This window comes from Battus philenor, unplaced genomic scaffold (genome assembly GCF_028537555.1).
Source record: "Battus philenor isolate CCGP_79_NKW_IND1 unplaced genomic scaffold, ilBatPhil1.0.hap1 SCAF_23, whole genome shotgun sequence".
Lineage (NCBI taxonomy): Eukaryota > Metazoa > Arthropoda > Insecta > Lepidoptera > Papilionidae > Battus > Battus philenor.
The window spans coordinates 9,469,693-9,493,263 of NW_027181686.1; the positions used below are offsets into that span (position 1 = coordinate 9,469,693).

At 33.6% G+C, this 23,571-nt stretch overlaps 1 protein-coding gene across 1 annotated transcript; it reads left to right on the forward strand.

The window, feature by feature from the left end:
• The first annotated feature begins 30 nt into the window (after positions 1-30).
• Positions 31-21,166, forward strand: eIF3a (eukaryotic translation initiation factor 3 subunit a). The gene is made up of 24 exons (XM_068767715.1): positions 31-212; positions 387-615; positions 962-1,136; positions 1,864-2,052; positions 2,783-2,887; positions 3,096-3,304; positions 4,609-4,775; positions 5,701-5,838; positions 6,640-6,844; positions 7,097-7,196; positions 8,277-8,506; positions 9,293-9,485; positions 9,938-10,042; positions 10,596-10,725; positions 11,300-11,502; positions 12,364-12,506; positions 12,743-12,882; positions 13,730-13,832; positions 14,441-14,553; positions 15,223-15,337; positions 15,652-15,739; positions 18,779-19,038; positions 19,698-19,756; positions 21,029-21,166. The coding sequence occupies exons 1-24, from the start codon at positions 161-163 to the stop codon at positions 21,067-21,069; spliced, it is 3,492 nt and encodes a 1,163-aa protein (XP_068623816.1). The 5' UTR covers positions 31-160; the 3' UTR covers positions 21,070-21,166.
• Positions 21,167-23,571: the final 2,405 nt, after the last annotated feature.

Below are 23,571 nucleotides of genomic sequence, written 5' to 3' on the forward strand. Positions count from 1 at the left end.
ATACATTATTATAGGTCGCCACCCTGAGAAATTCCACACCGCCATTTTGAGTCGTTGTCGCTTGACAGAGCGGTGGTAAGAAGAGTTTTCTCGTTAAATTCTTCACCACATATTTTTAACCGTGTGATTTTATGTTAATGAAGATATTAGTGCAGCATAAATGATGGCGCGGTACGGTCAAAGACCGGAAAATGCTCTTAAGCGGGCCAATGGTTTGTATAAATTTCCTTCGAAGGTAACCACGTTGCACATTTTGATAAGACATACTTATTTCTCATGATTTTTGGCCGAGTCTCAATTAGTGCACCTGTTAAATTTTAGCAACACGTTGCCTTTTTATAACAATTGTTACTTCAAAATCAGTGAACATGATTTTTCGCTTTCAGAGTTTATGGACTTGGACAAACCGGCACGGGCTCTGGATACGCTCCAAGAAGTATTCCGAAACAAAAAATGGGCTTACAACTGGTCCGAGTCGGTTTTGGAACCTATTATGTTCAAATATCTAGAACTTTGCGTTGATTTACGGAAGTCTCATATTGCTAAAGAAGGGTTGTTCCAGTACCGAAATATGTTTCAATCGGTCAACGTAGGGTCACTGGAACAAGTTATAAGGTTTGTTTTGAGAAAATGCTGATTTATTGCAATAATTATAAATGTTGATGTTTTTCAGTACCTGATTTATAAATTATTTTTGATTATGTATCAATTTTAACTTTCATTTGATTAAACATGTACCATAACTTCTGCATTAAGTTGTTGAACATTGAAATTTCACTTCTTAAAAAAATCGTAGAAAGAAACATCTTTTCTGGCAATTAGTAGATGGAAGGAAGATGTCCATAATTCCTTGCATCGTCTCATGGGCAATTTAAATGTCCAAAATCACTTATTTATTATCTCATATTGGAATAAAATACTGCAAGGCTCATCATAAATTAGTATTTATAAAAATTGACAGGGGTTACTTGCGTATGGCTGAAGAACGTACAGAGGCAGCTCGAGCTCAATCAACTCAAGCAGTTATTGACACTGATGACCTTGACAACTTGGCGACACCAGAAAGTATTTTATTAAGTGCAGTCTCTGGAGAAGACGCACAAGATCGTTCTGATAGAACTATACTTACTCCATGGGTAAGAAATAAATCATATAGTTAAGTCTTCTTAGTCACTGGTGACTGGTTACAGTCAAAAGTGTCAATCTCCAGTACCATTTTCTTCCAGGCCATTCTATTTTGTGAAAGTTTTAATCTGTCTTGTATTAACTATTTTTAAAAAAAGTCATCCCTATTGATTTTAATAATATATGTATATCATTAAATCTATTTAATTTGATCTTGCATTAACTATTTGTGATCCCCTTACATTATGTTTATAGCAGGAATCACTACATGAATATTTTGGAATGAGAAATGTACAGTTTTCTTACTGTCTTTTTTTTAAATGGTAATTTTTCACATTTGGAAGGAAAAAAATGTTTTAAAATAACTTTTGTCACTATATGTACATGGTATATTTGATGTACTGCTGGAAAAGATATAATATATATAAACATGTAAAATGTAGTATATAATATACATAAACACAAGTTAAGAAAAATATTTTTTAGCCCAAATTCTCTCAAAAATGTCTAGAAAGACTAGTTCATATTTCTAAAAAATTAATTTTTTTTTTTTTGAAAAATTTATCCCTTTTGATGAGAAGATTTCGATTAACTATGGGTTTAGAGAGTACAGCATTTTGTAGAAAGATATTTCTCTTAAATTTATGAGGCTTTAGTTTGGACTGTGTGGCTACAGTATGGTTTAAGCATTTAAAATATTAGGATTTAACCTGTTTATTTTGCTATTCTACAATTCAGGTGAAGTTTCTTTGGGAGTCATACTGTCAATGCCTAGAATTGCTCCGTACCAATGCACATGTGGAGACCCTGTACCATGACATTGCACGGATGGCATTCCAGTTCTGTCTTAAATACTCCAGAAAGACAGAGTTTAGAAAACTATGTGATAAGCTGAGGAAGCATCTCGAAGACATCTGTAAACCAACTGTAAGTGATTTGTGTGTCTCTACCTATATTTTTAAGGCCATAAATACAAAATCGTCGATTGGAATAGCTTTATATCACATAAAAGTATTATATCATCATCATGTCAGCTAATAGTCACCCATTGCATGGCATCTTGCATCCTGTATTCAGCAAATTGCCTTAACTATGTTGTCTCATTTTCATGCCTGAAGGCATTTTCTACCAGGAAATCTTAGAAAAACTTAAAACTACACACACATAATGTTACACTATACATATATGTGTAATAAAAAGTAACCAGTTGTGAAAGATTTAGAAATTATAAGTTTTAAAGTAATATGCTTATTAAAAGTGAATTAATTTTAATGATTTTCTGAACTGTACCTAATTACAGAGAATCATTCTACATGAGGGAACAGAAATTGACCCTTGACATATTAAAATTGTTTAATGTTGTGTATTTTTAAAGAAAATTAGTTTTTTTTTTTAGAAACAGTTGATCAATCTCTACATTTGATGATATGGCAATGCCTCTGTATTTATTTATGTAAATGAAAACAATTATTCAAATGATTAATAATCAATGACTATTGTCACTATTAGATATTTCTTCCAATTTCCAGCCAATCTTAAGTAGATAATTTTTATTAATATTTCTTTTAAGGAACTGAATCTTTTCACTGCATATGTTAAGAGATTATGTATCTCTCTAAAGATTTATTAAACCTGTAATTTTTTATGTTCAATCCAGGTGCAGACAGGCAATGTCAGCATCACAAAGCCAGAAACCCAACAGCTAAATTTGGAGACCAGATTGTTCCAGCTGGATAGTGCTATACAGATGGAGTTATGGCAGGTTAGTTTCATCATCTTCACATTCTTTTTGGAGATATGTCTAAAATATATCACCATATTTTACTATTGTGTTGTACTTTAATGTTTAATTTGTGTGTTCTACATAGCAATGTTTATTAAGCGATCTCTTAGTTTTTTTACTTATTTTTTCTAACTTCTGAATTTTGGATGTATATGTAATGGACTTAATTTGCATACAATCTCAACAGGAAGCTTACAAAGCTATAGAAGACATCCACAATCTGATGAACATGTCAAAAAAGACACCTGTAGCGAAAACCATGGCCAATTACTATGGCAAACTTGCTTTGGTATTCTGGAAGGCTGGACACTGCCTGTTCCATGCAGCTGCGCTTCTTAAACTCTTCCAGCTGTCCCGAGAGATGAAGAAGAATATAACTCAAGAAGAATTACAAAAGTAAGTTTAACTCTGATTTAATCATTAACGGTAAAAAGGAATTTAATGTTTTACTTATTTTGATGGTGATTATTAAAATATTTATTATTTATAAGAGATGAAAAATGAAAGACTAGGTGTTTATGAGCAAAGCTCTGATAATAAATTTGTGAAATGTTTATGTACCTAAAGCTATCTTTAGCTATAAAATGATCAAGACAGCTTCATTAAGTTACTCTTTTGGAGTGTACATTGCACAAAGCAGGTTTTTTTAATGTTTCACTCATCCATTTTTATGATACTTTTTAAAAATGCTGGTAAATATTTTATTTTTTACATTGTCTGGTGTCTTATTTCATAGCATATTAATGTAAATGAAATGATCAACTGCATGAAAAAATTAAATAATTAACCTTTTATTAAATTAAAATTTGATATAATGTAGCCTACTTTGCTTCAGAAAGATCTGACCTGTAGGCACCCAGTGTGTGCAGACTGGTATGTCCATAGGCATTTGACTGGTTAAGCATCAACAATAATATAAACAAATAATTGCAGATTTTCTAAGTGTAAAGCCACTTAAATACAAATCAATTTGCTTACATTGCTAGAAAACTTTATTACTTTCTACAAAAAATGATGCATGGGTGTTGTCAAAATGACATAATTTAAATTTTTGTTAAGAAAAATTATATAATATTAGTAGATGTAAATAAAGCCTCTAAAATAAATCCCATCTGTAACCCAATGGTTGTATGGTGGTAGGCCTTGGAGGCATAACATAATGGAGACTTGACGCGACAGGAAATATTATTTATTCCCTGTGTTAATTTATGTCTGCACAAATATTTATAACCTGAAAGTTTCAATTCAATTTAATACACACAATCCTAAAGGATGGTAAATGGTAATTACCATCCTTTAGGATTGTGATACCATTAATGGTAATGGTAATTACTCAAGCAAGTCACAAATTGTTTTTATTACGTTTTGCTTATATTTGTTAAAATAGGCCTAAACTGAGAATTCTAATACATAATTGAAAATATTAAAAAAAACCAATTGCTCTTTATATTTTAATGTATATTTTTTAATAATTTAGATGTTGCCTTGTAGAAAAAAACAGTATATAGAGACGAGTCCCCAATGATTGTGAAAACTTGCTAGTCCTAAAAGATAGTTAATTAAAGTCTTATAAAATAAAATATACTGTCTTATGTTTGTGATAAAACTTTTATCAGTAATTATAGCCAAGCATAATTGACAACCATAGTTGTTATCGTTATAGGGCCAAAAATCATTAAACCAAAATTTCTTTCACACAGAATGGCCTGTCGAGTGTTGGTAGCAGTTCTATCAGTGCCTTTACCGTCATTACATCCAGAGTTTGACCGTTTTGTTGAAACTGACAAGAGCCCTGTAGAGAAAGCGCAAAGACTTGCTGTGTTGCTTGGTTTAGCACAACCACCCACTAGGGCCAGCTTACTGAAAGGTAAGTTCATTTATTTATTAATTGAATGTTTTATGAAGAACTGCATATGGTTTTTTTATATTGTCTTTTTTGTAAATGACGTTTTTTTAACAAAAACATATATCTATATATATATATATAAAGATTTTTTAAGTAATTATAATTACTCTACCACTAGTATTGTGAAAGTAATCACACAAATAACCCGTCTGTGTTTGTTGTGGGCACTTTTCTGACCGAGGTGAATTAGGAATCCTAAACCATAAAGGTTGTCATAGATTCTAGTTCCTACCAAATTGAGCTCTCGAATTTCACTGTAAATTAATAATCTGTATAGACTTCGTAAATTTCTGATGTGAAATTAATAAATGAAAAAATTTATCTATAGGAAAAAACAATTGTTATTATACTTTTATATAAATGTATATGTAATTTCTTCCTCTGAAATAAATCCCATTTCTGGCCAACACAGGTCATCTAATGGTAGGCCTCAGAGGTAAATCATAAACAAGTTTGACGCGACAGACAGACTATCGCAAGACTGTCTGTGTTAATTTAAACTTGAACAATATTTAAAATTTCAAGTCAAATATTCATTTTATGCATGTAAACATAAAGAGCTTTTACTTTACTTCACCTAAGTTATACAGTACTCGGCGATAAATATTGCACGTCGACCTTTGGAAAGAGACTATCGGCTAATTTCGGCTTCGTAGAGCGTTATCTCTGTCGCACGACTGTCAAAATGTCACATGGGTAGTACCGAAATTAAAATATTTATCGCTGGGTACTGTAAGTTCCATAATCTTTAATGGGCTAAAAAAAAACACGTTTTAATGTATATTTATACTATACCTACTTAATATATTGTTGATAGGCAAGATTTTCGTGTTATCACCCTTAACAGCTTATGCGACGATTTCACAGCTTTGATATGTTATTTTAGATGTGATTCGTTTGAACGTGGTCAATCTGGCGTCGGCACAACTGCAACAACTCTACTCATGGCTGGAGGTTGAATTTGATCCCTTGACCATTTGCTCCAACGTACAGAGCGTCATTAAGTCCCTGCAGGAAGAACCCAGTGAGTATATAAAATATTACGAAAAATTACAAACATATTTATTATATACATTCTTATATGTCTACCTGTTACATTACTGTTTTAAGTTATTTTAACCATGTATTTTTCTTGTTGTTTGAACACAAGCCAGTTTTTTTCGGCAATAGATGAGAATAAGCATTAATATGCCCTACAGCCATAGTATGTGTAGGTGAATAAAATATCTTTTGGAGTATTTATCATAATTTATGCTTCAGTCTCTTCATGTTTTGTATCACATTTGTGATGAGTGTCTATGTTTTATATTACTATACACTTTGTATCTTTCGGAAATTACTTCCACAGCCTACAATTCTTAGTCCTGGTCCTTTCTTTATCCTCTATTAATTTTTTTTTTAGTTTATTGTGAACTTAAAATATTCACATATCTTACTCTTAAAATGGACCACATTACAATAAAATAAAAAAAAGCCTTGCAAGTCCTAAAAATTGTTTATAGCTTGAATACCTAATATTTTGCAAAACAATAATGAAATAAAGGATTTATATGTAAAGAATTAAAAAAAAAACTGTTACGGAGATCATGAAATATATATCTTGTATTTATTCCATTAGCAAATGAACAAAATGTATATATAAGAGTATGTTACTTCATGTTTGTTAGGTAAAATGTTTAGTGTGTACCTTTATGGCTTTTATAGCTTCATACAACTCTTAAACAGAATCAAAAATCTTAAACAAAATTAAGAACCACTAAGGTTAACTTAAGGTTTTAATTGCTTACTTTGATCATAGGTTTCTAACTTGCTTACCATGTTTCAGACTCATCTCTGGCGCAGTACACGGTTGCCTTAACAGATGTGGCACTTGTTCGCCTTGTACGTCAGGTCGCGCAGTGCTATTCCTGCGTTCAATTCGCGCGCCTCCTAGAACTTGCGCAGACTGACGACCTCTTCCACCTGGAACGTCTTCTGGTGGACTGCGTTCGTCATAATGACATGCAGATACGGATTGATCATGCCAATCAGTAAGTTACAAGTATATATTTTTAAGTTAAATGTTATTTCATTATTTTAATACCTTTGTGCTTTAAATATAGGAGGCCTAAATTGTTTGAACTCAGCTAAGGGCAGACAAGGAATTCAATTTCTTGTTAGTATATATAAATACTACTGTAATAGGTTTTTTTTTTGTTAGTTCTTAAAGATTAGTGCTAACGAAACCCGTGTATACAGCGCCTTAGGCATAGACCACTAGGTAATATAGTTTTGTTTTACAGATGTGTACACTTCGGGGTGGAATCTGGTGGCGGCGAGTGGTGTTCAGCTGCCGATGAAGCATGTGGAGGTGCCATCTTGCAGGCAACTCCGGCTGAACAGGTAATTATTAAAGCTAAAGATATGTTAACCCTTTAACTGCAAAACAGCACAAAAGCGCTACGTTGTTTTGTGTTGAAAACCGTGACGCGAGTTTCAGTCTGGCCTCACGCGTACTTCATAATATGAGTCATTCTAAAATAGCTTATCTATTTTTACACAGTTCTAAAAAAAATAACCATCTCTCGGGCTATTTACTCGGATATTGATTCAAAGGATTGTGAAAGAACAAACTCAAATAATGATGATAGCATTATTATCACTAATCAAAGAAAAAGATGATTTTAATTTTCAAATAAAAAAACAACTTGTTTATTGTTTCTTTACAATTTTGAAAAATAATTATTTAAATTGATTAAGATTTGTCTACATGGGTCTTGCAGTTTTTATGCATTCTAGCAAGAATTCCTTAGCAGTGAAACGGTTAAAGTAAATGTATATGTAAATTTTTCATTTTCATTCACTTGGAACATAGATTGTATATTTGGATGCCTATTTGCCAATATTATAGATGCTTAGAACTTAGAACCACTTTAGGAGTCTATCTGCCATATAGACAACATTTTTCTGCACATTCACAAAATGCACTTAATCCACCATTACATAGCATGTTACAAAAATTTGTTTCCAACACTTAAGCATCATATGTATATTTAATTCATACAATACCGCCCGGTATAAAAATGAAATGGAGAGAGCTATGCTTTGTGATTCACTGTGAGAATGAATGAGAAATGAGATTCGCAGAAGAACCAAATTTACCAACATTTGAAGAATTGTTCGTCTGAAGTGGCAGGGCACATTGCTTGTGTAACTGATGGCCATCTCATGGCCCCCGACTAGGTGGTCCGATAACATAGTCAAGGACAAAGAAAATCGTTAGATACGAGCAGCGCAAGACCGGTCATTATGACGATCTTTACAGGGTGCCTAAGCTTTGCAGTGGGCGTCCATCAGCTGAAAATAAGGTAGATGCCCTCTACAAAGCGTAGGCCTCCCACAATGACTGATTTGACACTGTTCACATCCAGTAACTTGTGATAATGAAGAACCTATATTCATGCTAGGCTCTATACCTGTTAGATGCGAGAGCAACTGGTGCGTGCAGCAGAGGTGCTGTCCCGGGCCGTGCATGAACTATACCCGGAGCGACGCCGTGCGGAGAGGGAACGTGCACGCATTAACATGGTGCAGCACTACCACGAGAACAAGCACGCCGAACATCACCGCGTGCTGCAGCGACACAAGATCATTGAGGAACGCAAGGAATACATTGAACGTCTCAACACTGTTCGTGAGGAGGAGGAGCTCCGGTGAGTACCCATAATTATACATAGTCACTTTTAAAATATTGTCACTGGAAAGTATTTAAATTTATAAAACAAAATCATTATTTACACCATTTGTAACTCAAGAAGTACTGAACTAACTTATATGACTTTTGTAGTTTTATTTGTTCGTCTGGAATAAGATAATAAGTATCGAAATATATTGTATTAAGATATTCATTATTTGAAATAATAACTCTAAAAACATCAATCTAGTAAAATTAAAACATTGAACTTTATAATTTAAAAAATCCAAAATCTGCTCACTTATTGTCTATTCCAGAGAAGTAGCTGGATGAGGACTGGTCATCATGGCAGCCTTTGGTTTGCAGTGGGTATCTATCAGCTGACATGATGATGATAATTCCGAATCAGCTAGTTATTTATAAATTCAACTATTATCTTACTGCCACCTTAATAATCAAATTATGACAGTGTTGACCATTTTCCATTGGGTTTGAATTGGATATTCTAAGTGTAAATTAGTACTAAAGTATGGATGAAATTGTATTGCAGTATGTAGCTAAGTAAGGGTTAGCATTATTGGTATTTTTATGACATATTGCCTGTGTATTCATTTTAAGCTAAGCCAATAAAATAAAATATTTTTTCTTTCTTACTGTTTATGAAAAAAATCTGCACTTGATTTGTTGGAATATTTAATCATCAAGGCTAGAATCCATTAATGAGCCACAAGGTTTTATTTTTTTCATATTGTTATTTTATTTATGTATAATAATAATGTATAAACTAATAATCTGTTTATTCCAGTCGTCAAGAAGAGCAGCAGCGAGCCGCGGCAGCTGCAGAAGCCCGTCGCCTGGAGGCGGAGAGAGAAGAGCGAGAGAAACGTCGCCACGCATCGGAATTGGCCGCGATGCGTGAACGTCATCTGCGCGAGAGGATCGCCCACATATCGCAGACGATGCACGGCAAGAAAGTCTTACAGAAGTTGGATGAAGAAGTAATTACTCTTTTAACTATTTGATCAGTACAAGGGATTGCATATTCTGATATATTTTACTTACAGTTGAAGTGTTAGCTTGTTACTTACAAGCACTTTAGTGTTATAAAACTAATTTGATTAATAAAATGCTCTAACAATTAAATTGAATATATATTTGACAAAGTTTAGATGATGGGTATTGTTATACATTTTTCATAGCAAAATTGTTGGTTTATGGGTATGAAATTAGTTTCTGGTGAAGAATAGTAATATTGATATAATTCTGATATTCCGAAAAATATTTTATATTTTAACATTAAGACGGTGTCCCACATTTTCAAAAGAAAAATAAATTAGTACACCATATTAGTGAGTAATAACAATTATACTTGTTTCATTGACAAGTAAATGTGTATAATTAAAAATTATTGTTGTAAGGATAAATGTATGACTCAAGTTACCATTTTTAGGATTTGAAAAAAATGGATGCCGACGCTATTTCCAAACGTGAAGCAGAAGAGCTGATGAAGGAACGTCGTGAACATCAGGCGCGCTTGAAATCTCAGGAGAAAAAGGTATGAAGACCATTAATTATTCATCACTGATATTTAATATTTCATTCATTCTTTTCATTGCCTAATATTTTACGTCACAATAGATGAAGGATTTTTAAAGAGTATATTAAATTTGCTACTTTATTAAGGGTATTGTCAAAGTGAAAAGAAAAAAATAAACCATTTGACGGTTTTTGTGGGCTCTTCACAAATCGGGGAGTGTTTGGAATACATGCTTTAAGTTGAAAGATGCTTTTAAATAATGCAATCTGATCCGAGTTTCTTTAGCCATATATAGCTCATGTGGGATTATTCTAGTTATGTAAACAACTAACAACTAAATAATCTGGAATGTTTAATATATTTTTTTTTTAAATAGGCATGATTTTAGCAATACAGTTTCATTTACCAAAGTATAAAATTAATCATATTTGCCTTTCGAAGGCTACAGCGTTGCCCTAAAATATAACATACATATGTCACTAAATATTTCAGAGAAATTGCTTATAGATTTTAATATTATTACTGAACTGGGTAATTTCATATATTAAAAACTTTTATTTGTTTATTGTAGGTTGACTATTTCGAGCGTGCCAAGCGACTTGAGGAAATACCATTACTGCAAAAGAGCTTAGAGGAGAAACAAGTACAAGACAAGGCATTCTGGGAACAGCAAGAGAAGGAGCGCATACAACAACTTATTGGTGAGATTCTTCACAATTTTCACTTAAAAGACTCTTGGATTATATTTGAATATACACCAAATATCTTTTAAATGCCATCTTTTTCAGGTAATATTTTTAATTATAAGGGATGAGAAAAGCCCATTTATCTAATGTTAAGTGATATATTTAGAGTTAAGTTCTATATATATTTTTGTGTATATTGTGTATATGATTTGAAAGAGAATGTATAGCCCAAAACACCTTTACACTTTTTTTATTGACTAAGTAAAGCATGACCTCTGTTTCGCCACGTTAAGTAATGACTAAAAGAGACTTGTCTAAAAGAAACCTATTCCTTCCTTTTTTTCTACATATTCCTCCTTTTGATTTTCCTCCCCCATGACTGCCACCAATCCAATCCAAACATCCAATGAACATGTACAAAATGATCACTCTGAAATGTGTACTTTATTATGGTTTCCAGTTGTAATGGCTAGTAGCTTCTGGAAATATAGTCTGCAGGCACATATAATTCACAATATACAACTTTAATATGTTTTTCAGTTTGTATTTATTTTATTTTAAATATTTTTCAATTTGTTTTCTAAATCAGAGGCGCGAGCACGCGACGTGGCTACCGCAAGTCGATTGGCACGAATGGCAGTGCACAGGGAGCGTTTCACGGCGCGTCTGAGCAGCGAGCGCGGCGCTGCACACGTCAAGTGCTTAGCTGACTTCCAACAGCGCTTGGCTGCTGAGCGCGAAGCTCGCCTGGCACAGCGCCGGGCTCAACGCATTGAACGCCGCCGTCAAGAGGTACGCTCGCTCATACATCACTCATCGCTATTACCTTCTTATTGAAGCTTTATTAGAGAAGACTACTTGTAATACTTTTGGTCCTGAAATTATTTCATTATAACTGTAGTTAAATAATAATCATCATGATCATTTCAAGTCGAAGAACGCCCACTGCTGGATATAGCCTTCTGTCATAGATTTCCATAGTATGAATCTGTTCTGCATGCTATATGGCTTGGCTTACAGACACTATGACTACTGTTTTGCTAGACTATGTAGGTTATTTAATCTACGAAGAAATCCTGAGCCGGCTATGATTCATTGAGCGCCTAAGCTCGCCTTTGAACATAGGCTTCCCCCATAGATTTCCAATTTCTCTTTATAGACTAAAAATTACAAAGCTTCATTTTATTTGATTATATCAATAATACATGTCAGTCTTATCTATCAAGTATCACAAATAAAAAGTTAATTTTCTCTCTCTGTAATCATAGCCTGTGATTAAAGATCATGATTATTAATTGAAAATACAAAAATCATTGTTAAAACACATTTAATTTAAAGAAGACACAAAACATAAGTCATAAGTAATAACTAAATATAAACTTACTCAACAATTGCAAGACAATACACACAGGTTGGTTGCAACATTTATCTATACTTTTATGTGTTTAGCGGGTGGAGGGGAGCTACCAACCTATCTCATTATTTATTTATTCTTCAATTTCGACCCAAATGCAGCGTCTGCGCCATCACAATAAAATATATTGTAACTGGCCAGCAATACGGCGCATGAACACTACACATGTGTTTAATCTATTTTACGTGCATAGGCACTGTAATATTGGTACTCATCATTTTCGTTTTATTACCTCACAGTGGCAGGCTGAGAAGCGTCGTGCTGAAGAGCGTGCGGCTGAAGAAGCTCGCCGGCTCAAAGAGGAAGAGGAGAAGCGGGAGAAGGAGGAACGTGAACGCCGGCACCAGGAGGAACTGGCTGCACTCCGTGAGCGCAAGGAAAAGTAAGATACATACACATGTTTTTTAACCATAACATAGCGTAACAGCAATCATAGATTTTGTCCACAAATAGAAAAATAATGTTTTATTATGGTTGTACTAACTTTTTTATTTTTACAAAATATGTATATGCGCTGATTGGAAATAGATGTTTAACCTCCTGAAAGTTTTTAATGTTATACATCAGTAATAAGATGAATGTGTTTTAAAATTTATTTATTAAAATTTTGTGTAACAGGGAACACCAAGAGATGCTGGCCCGTGCCGAAGCAAAGGCGCGCGCACAAGAGGCTAGCATTGCGCGTAAACTGGAGGAGCAGAAGGCCTCTGTCATGTCTAGCTGGAGACGCGGTGATGACACCTGGAGAGGTGGCTCTGGTTAGTTATAAATGTTTAATTTTTAAGATTCTAGAGTGGAATTTGAAAAATTCCCATTAATCAACCAACCTGGGTAAAAAAAAAGAATTATTCTGTAATCACCATTAGGTATTCATTTTCTGGAACTGGTCCTGAAATGGATGTCCCACAAGGTGGACAGACAACTTTGATAAGTTTGTCAGAAGATGCTAGATGCCGGCTGCTTCCAACCAGCCTTATTGGTAATCTACAAAAGAGGCTTGTGTTAAGTAGATGTCCTACGGCTCAAATTATAATGATTTTATTGTTATTTCATTGTACAATCAAATAATAGCATGATGCGATGGTGGCGGGAAGGACTTGATTGTCAGAAGGCACACAATATATTTAAGAACAGACTGATTGATGTTTGTCTGCCTCCCAATAGCTTACCTTCTAAGTTGTCAAGCTCATGTACGCACAATACTTTATTAATAATTGCAATCAAACTTGAATAAAGGAGTTTTATATTATAATTAATTCTATGCAGAAAAGGTAATAAGCATATAAGCATTGTTTTGCTGACTGCAAAAAACTATTTTTGCAGTCAGCAAAACAATGTATTATAAATATTCGTCGTTTTCAACTATCTGATAATTAAAAATTGCTCTTAAACTGATCATTCGTTATTATCATCGGCCGATAGACGCCACGATGATTGGTCTTGTGCTGCCTATATTAGAAACTTTTAGCTTTTATTAATATTTCAAAATTTTTAAATTACTGAGATGAAATTTATTACATACATTATGTATTGCGTTCTGTACAATGTTTAAAATGCTTTAGTTAAAAAAAAATTATAGCCATTTTTGTTTTTTACGACATATAGAAGCACGCCCTGCACGTTCACCTGAACGCCGTCCAGCCCGCGATGAGCGACGCGACGAGAGAGGTCCCCCGCCTAGAGAAGAAAGACAGCCTCCAAAAGAAAAGTAATATTTATTTATTTATAATAGGATCGTTTAAAAAACACTACTTGTATATGTCATTAGAACAACGCCTCAAGTGTTAAACTGTAATCAGATTGAACTCCCTTATAAGGTATCCTTGAACTTGAGCTATGTTTATCTTACATTCGTTACACAACAACTGCAACTGAAATATATTAAGGCTTTGAGGATTATAATTTAATTTATTTTGATTTCATGTATCATATTTTGTACAGATTTAAAATCATTCATGGTGATTGAAGGAAGGAGTAAAAGCTTTAAAGGAATGAATGTATATTTATACTTATTGTCAATTAATGTATGGTAAATTTTAGCCGAAAATCAAAGGTTTGAGAAATATACAATTATAAAATACGTAAAGATAATATATTAATTAAGAAATAGCATTTAGAATATTTAGATTATTATAAATTAAAATTAATTATAATTTTTGAGTTTATTGGCCCATTACATTCAAATAGAATTTCAGAGTGATCACCTATAAAGCTTTCATACCTATAAACAATTATTCTGTACTTTTCGTGTAGCAAAATATTGAAATACGACGATGAGATATTTACATTAATTAAATCGTAATTAATTGTTAACAGAGAAGCAGAAAAACCGCGCCCGAAGGATGTGGAACCACCGCGCAAGGCAGACGACGCTAAACCTCCATCCACCGGTGGTAGCAGCTGGCGCCGTGATGATGGCTGGCGTTCTGGTAAATTTAATGCTTGCATTTGTACCATAAATGGGTAAGACACTAACACCTACTGATTCAATCAAAGATCAGCACTGTTAGGCAACTAATCGGAATGCTAAACAATTAAATGGCAGCCAAAGCAAATGTTGCCTTCGAGAGCTCCTGTGCCAAGTCACTTCAAAGAGTGCAACCAGTGGCCTGTAAGTCACATCAGCGTGGTTTATGCATGTAAGAGCCATTCTTTAGTAGCTCTGGAGTATAGACCACAGATTGGCAAGTGCAGCGCAACTGGTTCTATTAGAAATCTTTGAGAGAGACCTACGCACAGCCAAAAAATGTTCACTGTAAAGGTATATAGGCCGCCCATAATCACTAGGCTTGCGCCGCCCGAATCAAGTGACTTCTCGCGACTTTGACTGCTATCGATCCAGTGGGGGGCCTACCCAAGCCTATCTAATTGCTCACGGTCGCCACTCGAGAACCTTTCAGCCCATACGGCTGTCGATGGTACGAGGTCGCGCTCACTGCCATTTCAGACTAGAAATTCATCAAGCTACATTGGTGACCTTGGTTCTTCTGCAAATCTCTTCTTCAAATGATGGTGATAATTATGTCACTAAATGACATACAAGTAACCCTTGTATAAACTATCAATTTCTTCGTTTAATTAGCATTCTATAATTATAGCTGGACCACGAGCAGCTGGAGCCCGCGAAGATCGACCTCGCACCCCCGAACGGCGTCCCTTACGCGAGGAGCGGAACCCTATCAAGGACGACCGCCCACCACTGCGCGAAGACAGGTATGTACATAAAATAAGAGTTTGACATTAATAAAGAATTTATATAATAAAAGATTGTATTGTGTAAGCAAACTAAATATGTTATGCTTTACCTTAAGGCTTATAATATTTTTATAGGTAATATCTCCTAGTTTAGTTGCACAATTTTTGTAATACAAAAATTTTAAGTATATTATTGTTTGCATATTTAAAATAACATTTTAATAACTTCCGCAGTAGATATTGCATTGATAAGAATGATATAATTTTACGCTATTATTATAAATTTGAAATTACTTTATGACTTCTCTTTATGATGATGTACATTATTGTAGAGCTCGCGTCGGATACGCCGGTCGGTCCAGTGGGCCGGAGTCTGGCAGCTGGAGACGAGGACCTGCTGATCCACCACCGGCGGCCACTGTAAGCAATATTTGTTTTTATCACTACTACCTTATGGATAGTCTTGACATATCAATGATTAAGTTCTACAAGAACCTAATTAAAAAAGAATGTTAAAATTTTTAAATTAATTGTTAGTTCTGTCCATGGATATTATTTTTAACTAACAGACTTCAAGAGACAGTTATGTAACGGTTACTCAAAAAACCAGCCTCATACATTGCTGCTTTTGATTGTCAGTCCAATCAGTGTGTCCAACTGCAAACATTACCCTTTTTTAACTGCCATACTTCCAAAATATGCATAACCTTTAAACACTATCTAAATTTACATTTTTTATTTCCCAGAAATGAAAAATGAAATTTTACTAGATTTAACCAATTTGTTTCCACTTTAGATTTTATATAATTGTCATGGAAAAGATGCGAGAAAAGCCTATTTTGATAGAAAGTGGAATCAAATTTGACTCCAGTGGAAAGTTTTTACTGACATACACTTTTATTGTTTAACTTAAAATTAAAGATGATAGAAAAGAATTTATTAAAATAATTAAATGATAATTAAAATGAAAGAAAAGAAAAAAAGATATGAACTTTGACTGTGTTTATATTTTAATGATTACATCCATTGTCCTTATAGCAGTAGTTTAAGTCCCATTTTTGTATTATCGATAATAATCCTGTAGACTACTGTTGAATGTCAAGCGAGTTTATTGTAAAAAATACATAGATTGCCTTGGGTAAATTAAGGTAAACTAAATTAATAGGAAAAAGTAGCAAATATATTGGCAATGTATGTTAACCCTTTCAGACCTGAATTTTTTTTTTGCGTCCAATGAAACTAAAAAAAAAATTGTAGCTAGAGTAGAGTAAAAAGGCTAAGGAAAAAATTATGAAAAAAATCCCGGTTGTCAGGTTTATAAGAAAAAATAGTTTATCTTTTTGTGTACAAATGTGCACATCCGTCCTACGTAATGCTCAGACTACTGTTTAAGAGGTTTCATTGGAATTATAAAAAGTTTAGTTTATCAATGTTTTATTATAATATTTATAAAATTATATATATTATTATATAAAATTAACAAAACTTAAGTACAATTCTTATAATTATTAGCAAAAGAGATTTCTTCTTTGGGACAGGCAACTAATTGGCACATAGGTATATAAGTCCTTCGACCCATTCAAAAAGCATGTTTCATAAGTTTACGTATGAAATGCTAAGAAACAGTTTTTATCTTTGGTAAGGCAAAGGTGAACTTTGCACTTTGCCTTTGCATCCAACCATTTTGCACCGTGTCTCAAGTCCCTCATCATGTGCAGGGAAATACCCAACACCGTCTCTTGCTATATCCGCTACAGGGCAAACCTCTCCTGGTCTTCTGGGAATAATTTGCGGTATTGAGCTACTGCCACTGGGTCGTCCTCTTTTACCAATTTCATTCCTCAACACCAGACTTTCAGCCAGGTGACGACGAAAGTGAAGCATCGTGAGTTGTTTATTATTTGGTCTAGCAACGCCTTGTCAGTTTGGTACTCTCGGTACGCCTGCACTACAGCTAAATCAGAAGCATGAAATATAATGCTAAGAGTCCATTTTTTCGATTTTATGAAGGTTCTGTAGTAGCTCATGCGTTGATCTAAAAGGTCCAACTCCCCCCATTGCGTGATTGTATTTCCTGACCACTTCGGGGCGTTCAACGTCAATAAATTTCTTGTCTTTCTTACACCACCTTTTGACTAAGTCTTTTTCACCAATACCAACAAAAATAGAAGCAATATGGGTAATCTTATTATCCAGCCACTTGACCACAGTTACATCTTCGTCAAAACTACTTACTTCTTTAGAAAATCCTCGAGGCTTTTTATTCATTTCTTTATCGCTTAGTAGCGATGGGTTGGAGAATCTATTTATACGAGTTGTGCATGCAGCCATAATGCCTTTTTGTTTCATGATTTGTAATAAATGATATGACGAGAAGTAGTTGTCAAAGTACAGTTCGTGGCCCTTGCTTTCTCCAATTCTCTTAGTGAGATGAAGAACAATAGCTGCTCCGTATCCAATTTCTTCTCATCAACACAAAGTTCTTTTTCAAGCGGTAACTCTAAACATCGATTCCTAACTGCATCAAATATTGGTCGAACTTTGTAAAATGCATCTTTGCGGAAAGAGTTCCAGCGAATAGGGCTTTCAAAGCGTCCGGTGATATATCGGTGATTTTTTTTTATGAAAATGTAAAAAAAATATTTTATTTCAACATATAACATATATCTTATATAGCATCAACAACAACCACAATTATAATATAGTTACAAACATATGCAAAATAGATTTTGCAAATACAGCTAGAATACTTCAGCAATCGTAAAAACATCGTTTACGCCTGATGTGTACATTTGTGTACAAATATAAAAATTGTGATAATTGATACAAAAATACAATAATAAACTCAAATTATATGTTACTTATGACCTTAGGAATATAACACATCAACTCATATTTTTGCAGTGCGTATATTTAACAATTTCCTACTTTTTAGAAATAAAAATGACGAGCTTACCCACTTAGCTCCAACTTCGGTCAGCCACTGATCAAACCATGTCGAAAAAGTCACAAAGAATGCTAAGAGAAGGCGTTAATAGTTATACATTTTTGTAGTTAATAATGTGGACATATGAAAACAAGCGTTCTCAACTGCACTTGTAGCGAAATAAATACCAAAAAATTTTTTATATTTTATGTGTACATTTGTGTACGCAGGGTCTAAAAGGGTTAAACTCATTTACAGGCTCCTCCCTTTATTGCAAATAATTAAGAAGTATTTTGTTAATGCATATTCAGAGCATGGTTTACAGAATTAAACCTAAGAAAGCTGCAATTTTAACATATATATAACCATGGTTCTACTTGCTGCTTTTTTGCTGGTTAAACTATGTAACGATTATATATAATATTTTTTTATATAAAGACATGTGTAAGTTAATAGAAGTGTATGAACATATGGAGTTATGTTTTCATTTAAGTATTTTTAATTAGTTACTTAAAAGCGTAAAATTATCGCAGGAGCGTTCATCCACTTGGCGTTCTAAAGACGGCCCACCGCGCGACGATCGTTACCGTGACGGGCCGCGTGATCGCGACGGACCTAGAGATAGAGATGGTCCCAGGGACCGCGATCGCTTCCCACCGAGGAGAGATGATAGGGATGGACCGAGAAGAGATGATAGGGATGGACCAAGAAGAGATGATAGGGATGGACCGAGAAGAGATGATCGCGATGGCCCGAGGAGAGATGACAGAGAAGGTCCCAGGAGAGATGATCGGTAAGGTTTTTCATTATAATCAACATTTTAGAAAATAAAATGCAATTCATTTATGATTCAAGTGCATTTAATATTTTATATGTAAACTTACTTACGTATTACGTAATATGGTATACATATATTCAATTTACTCACCTTAAATACACATTACATTAATTATTAAAATGTAGTATTAATAATAAAGTAAACAATGAAAAATACTTACAAATCATTAATTAGCCGTTTTAATTATCTCACTTTGGGGACCAGTATTTCACAAAGTGGTATTGTTAAATAACTTTAAAAGATTTATGTATAGTGGAGTCACATATATTTTCAGATTAATTTAAAACAGACTTGTATAGCTTTTAGACTGAATTTGTCAATTAAAACAACAATAAAATATTTGATTATTGCTTAATAATTTACCATTTTAATATTTAAAATGAAGCACATTGTATTTGCCATATTACATTTCTTTCCATGTTTAATAATAATCACAGAAAACTTTTGTACTGTATATTTATGTACATTATTGATATTTTGTTTATGAAATTATGTACATACATAGATCCTTGAAAGATAAAACATTAGCAAATGAATCTTCATACACATTATTTTAGACTGTTAACCTTGTAACTTGTGATATAAATAAAATTACAACTATGTTACTTTTTCAGTGATGGACCTCGTAGAGATGATTGGGAGCGTCGTCCGCCTCCCCGTCGTGACGACAAACGTGAGTCCCCTTATCTTGTCTTATCTTAGCGGGCTGTTTTCCGCAACCAAGCGGTGTAGCACTCATTATGCATCAGAGTTGGCCTTAGTCGAGCCTTTCTTAACATATTCTGTGTCACGGCAATTTTGAAGATTTCCATTCTGGCCGCGTGGGGCGTTTACGACCCACAATTAAAAGCTATATATATATATACATATTACGAAAAAAAATATAAAATTTAATAAGCATAATACAATAAAGTAATAAATTTAATTTTTATTGAATTGGTCTAACAAATCATAAATTCTAACACAAGTTACTTGACCACTGTAATAAAGTCCAAATGAATAAAAAATAATGCACTTTCCTTCAAACATGGCAGACATAACATTTCATGGCGAACGCTTTTTGGTATAACTCGCAAAGAATTATTAACATTGTGGGACATCATTTGCATACTTACTGTATGTCATTTATCATCCTCCTTTGGATTTCACATTGAAAGTGAATAAACTCGACTAAATAGACACCAGCTTAAATCAAACAGTAATTGTTGTGTTAACGGCGCGCGAATACATGACCGAACGGTAATGAATGTTTCTTGGCAAAGTTGACGTAAGACAGTCGAAAAAAAGAGTTTGACGCTGCTTCACATCACCTATTCGCTGTATAGGTGATGTGAAGTTGTCGATATTAGACCCTACAATTATTTTTTTTAAAGAAACCTTTGTTATTCAATGAGATTTGCAAATGGCCTTAACCTGTAATTGTACAATTCTAAAATAGACTAAATACAAGTTTAATGATACGGGGGGGGGGGGGGGGCACAAGGATTTTAGAAAGGCTTCGGTCGAGCATGGTACAAAAAGATTGGAAAAAAAACTGGCCTAAACAGAAAGTGCAGAGAGGGTCATATACGAATCCCCCCGCCATGACATAGAATGTATTAATATTCTGATCATCAAAATGCCTCTGAAATAAATCCCATTTGTAGTTACTCGAAAACTATGCAATGGTAGGCCTCAGAGGTAGATAATAGCTGGTTAGACGCGACAGGTTTCCTAATATTTAGAAATCTGTGTTATATAATACCAGGACATTGTTTTAATTAAAAGTTTCCTTTTATTGTTATTTTAATGGACAATAAAATATAAGTAAATATATAGTGTACCTAGGGATAGTCGAAGTGAGCTTCCACATTAAACTACCATTTGAAACTTTAGTTATATGTATTTCTAAATGTTCGATCCTAATACATAAATATACAAGGATTTTCCTTTTTTGTTTTTACAGCTCGCGATGCCGATGGTGACTGGCAACCTGTTCGTCGCTGAATTGCCTTGCGATCTTCATATGAAAGGTCCAGTGGGAATTTCTACAAGTCGCTACAGATATTCTCAGCTTGTGCTGGTTCACTGCTGGACTGTTCTCTATTTACTTTTAGTATCGACATTTTGCAGGCTCACGCCATTTAAATACATTATAAACCAATTACTATTGGACTTTTCATTGCGCTTTATATATTGTACTGGTTTTAGTTAGTATATCATATCAGTCTTACTCATTCATATAACCCATGCGAGGAAACTACTAAAACTTAACTAATTGATTACTATTATAAAAAAACCAATGTTTTAATGATGCTTTGATTACCATGCACTCTATTTGGATCAGGTTCCCAGACTTTATCATAAACCTCTTTAAAGGTTTGGTGGTCTAGTGGCCAACCCTCATCTCTATTTCAAATATATTTCTAGAACTCAAACAAAAATTCTGTGATTTTTTAAGATTACATCTAACTATGGATGTCTGCATTGTGAACTGAGTTCCAACCATGAATTAAGTTTTCGATAAATAAGTGAAAATTTATTGATAAATAATGAATTTATTGTGTTTTGAGGGGATATAAAGTGAACTTTGCAAATGATGAATGGTTTACTAATAGTGAACCTCCATTTTTTTAGCATGTCAACAGAAATTGGTCGTCTTCTTTTGCACCCCATGGAGTCTACCTGGGCCACCTTGACCAAACATAGACCAAACAAATATATACTTATGATTTTGCTTCATCTTTAACATAGGACTATTTCAGCATATATTTCTGTCTTTCTTAGTATTTTTCAAGCTTATTTATACATACTTATTTCCTAAAATCCATTAGACGCACTCTTATCACTCGAAAGAAACCGTTGTTGACGTCCGTTTGGACGGAAGTAGCTAGTGTCGATATAAATTTACAACTGTTGAATATATAAATGTCAATTTATGTTTAACACAAGTCGTTATGTAGTTATGTACCGGATTTTCGAGTATTTTTCTATTTGTCAGCTATAAGGAAATTCATGTTATATGAGATTGCTTCTAATTCTTTTCTTAGGTTTATGTAATTATTCAGTTTAATCAGTGAATATATAGGTATTTTTGGTACATGCCATATATGTATGCACATTCAATTAGGTCACAATGTCAACTGCCAAAAGTGTACAATTTTAAATAAGTGCTATCAGTTTTATAAAGCGATATGTAATTGTATTTTGATTTTTTATTCTGAAATAAATCATTGCCATTATTGTCTGTTTTATTTACAAACTTATCCGAAACCTAAAAAAAATTGAATCTCTAAATATACTTGATGTTTGATTAAAGATGTAAAAGCTTTAAAGAGTGAATGTTTAGCTCATTTGATTAAGTTAAATAATGGTTTCAGAAATAAAACGTAATTATAATATAGAAAAATCGTTTTCAAAATTCAGATTAAATTATTGTTCACTATCTGTACTGCCAGAATATATTGCCATGTCACAATCCAGTAGAAGTAAAATTTAAAATATCCTGTAATGGACGAGTAAATTGATCGTTAGTGGCATTCCTATCTGTACCAAATGAATGGATACAATTATAAGAATCAAAATACTCTTTAACAAATATCTTAAAAGCAGACATTGGTTTGATTATTCGCACGCTGAATTGCTGAAGTTATTTAGGCTATGTCTAATTAATTTTTTTTTCAGAGAATATATTTACATATTTAAAGCTTGGCAGCAAACAAGTCATTCCCAAGATGTCATGTGTGTCATGATGTGATCTTCTGTGAAGTTATTTACAGTAGTATATATTAGTATTTATAGTAGGGCAATGGTATTTTTTTTAATCTAGCTAAAATGGAGTTTTATGAACATTACCGGGAATCCTACTATAAAAGCTTATACGTAACTTATAAGAAGATTTAAAACTAACGAAGCAGACGAGTCTTAGGTCGTTAATCGGTAGTTTTTGTAGATATATATTTTTATTCACAAATTGAAAAACAACAGTGAACACATTAATTTCTTTAAATCGTGTAAGAGTTCTTGAAAAAAAAATCTAAAATAAATTTTACATAAAAATATATACCTCTAGAAGTGTGTTGCCCAACTTTTTTTTCCATGCCTTTCTAACATTCTTATGGTCCCTATTTAAAATACAAAATTTTTATAACGAAGCGAAAGGTTTAAACTTGTGTAAAGTTCATTTTCGAATGGACTTCCTTAACAATCATATTGACTCCCTGTGGGGCATGGATCCCATTTCTCATTTTTTCAAGGATCACATTTAGCCTTTTCTTTTTTTTCGTTTTGATGGGGGGGGGGGCTTCCGGAGGTTCACAATACCTCGCCCTAAGGTTAAAGACCTCAGTGTCCCTCGGCCCTGATGAATGATGCTCAATAGGCAGAGATGTAAGCCAGGTCAAAAATTTACTTGACTTACACTCTGTTTTCTTCAGGGCAGTAGTAATAGTAGAATATAGTTATTGATTTGTCTTGATCAGACAGGTGATGAAATTGGATATGTGATCG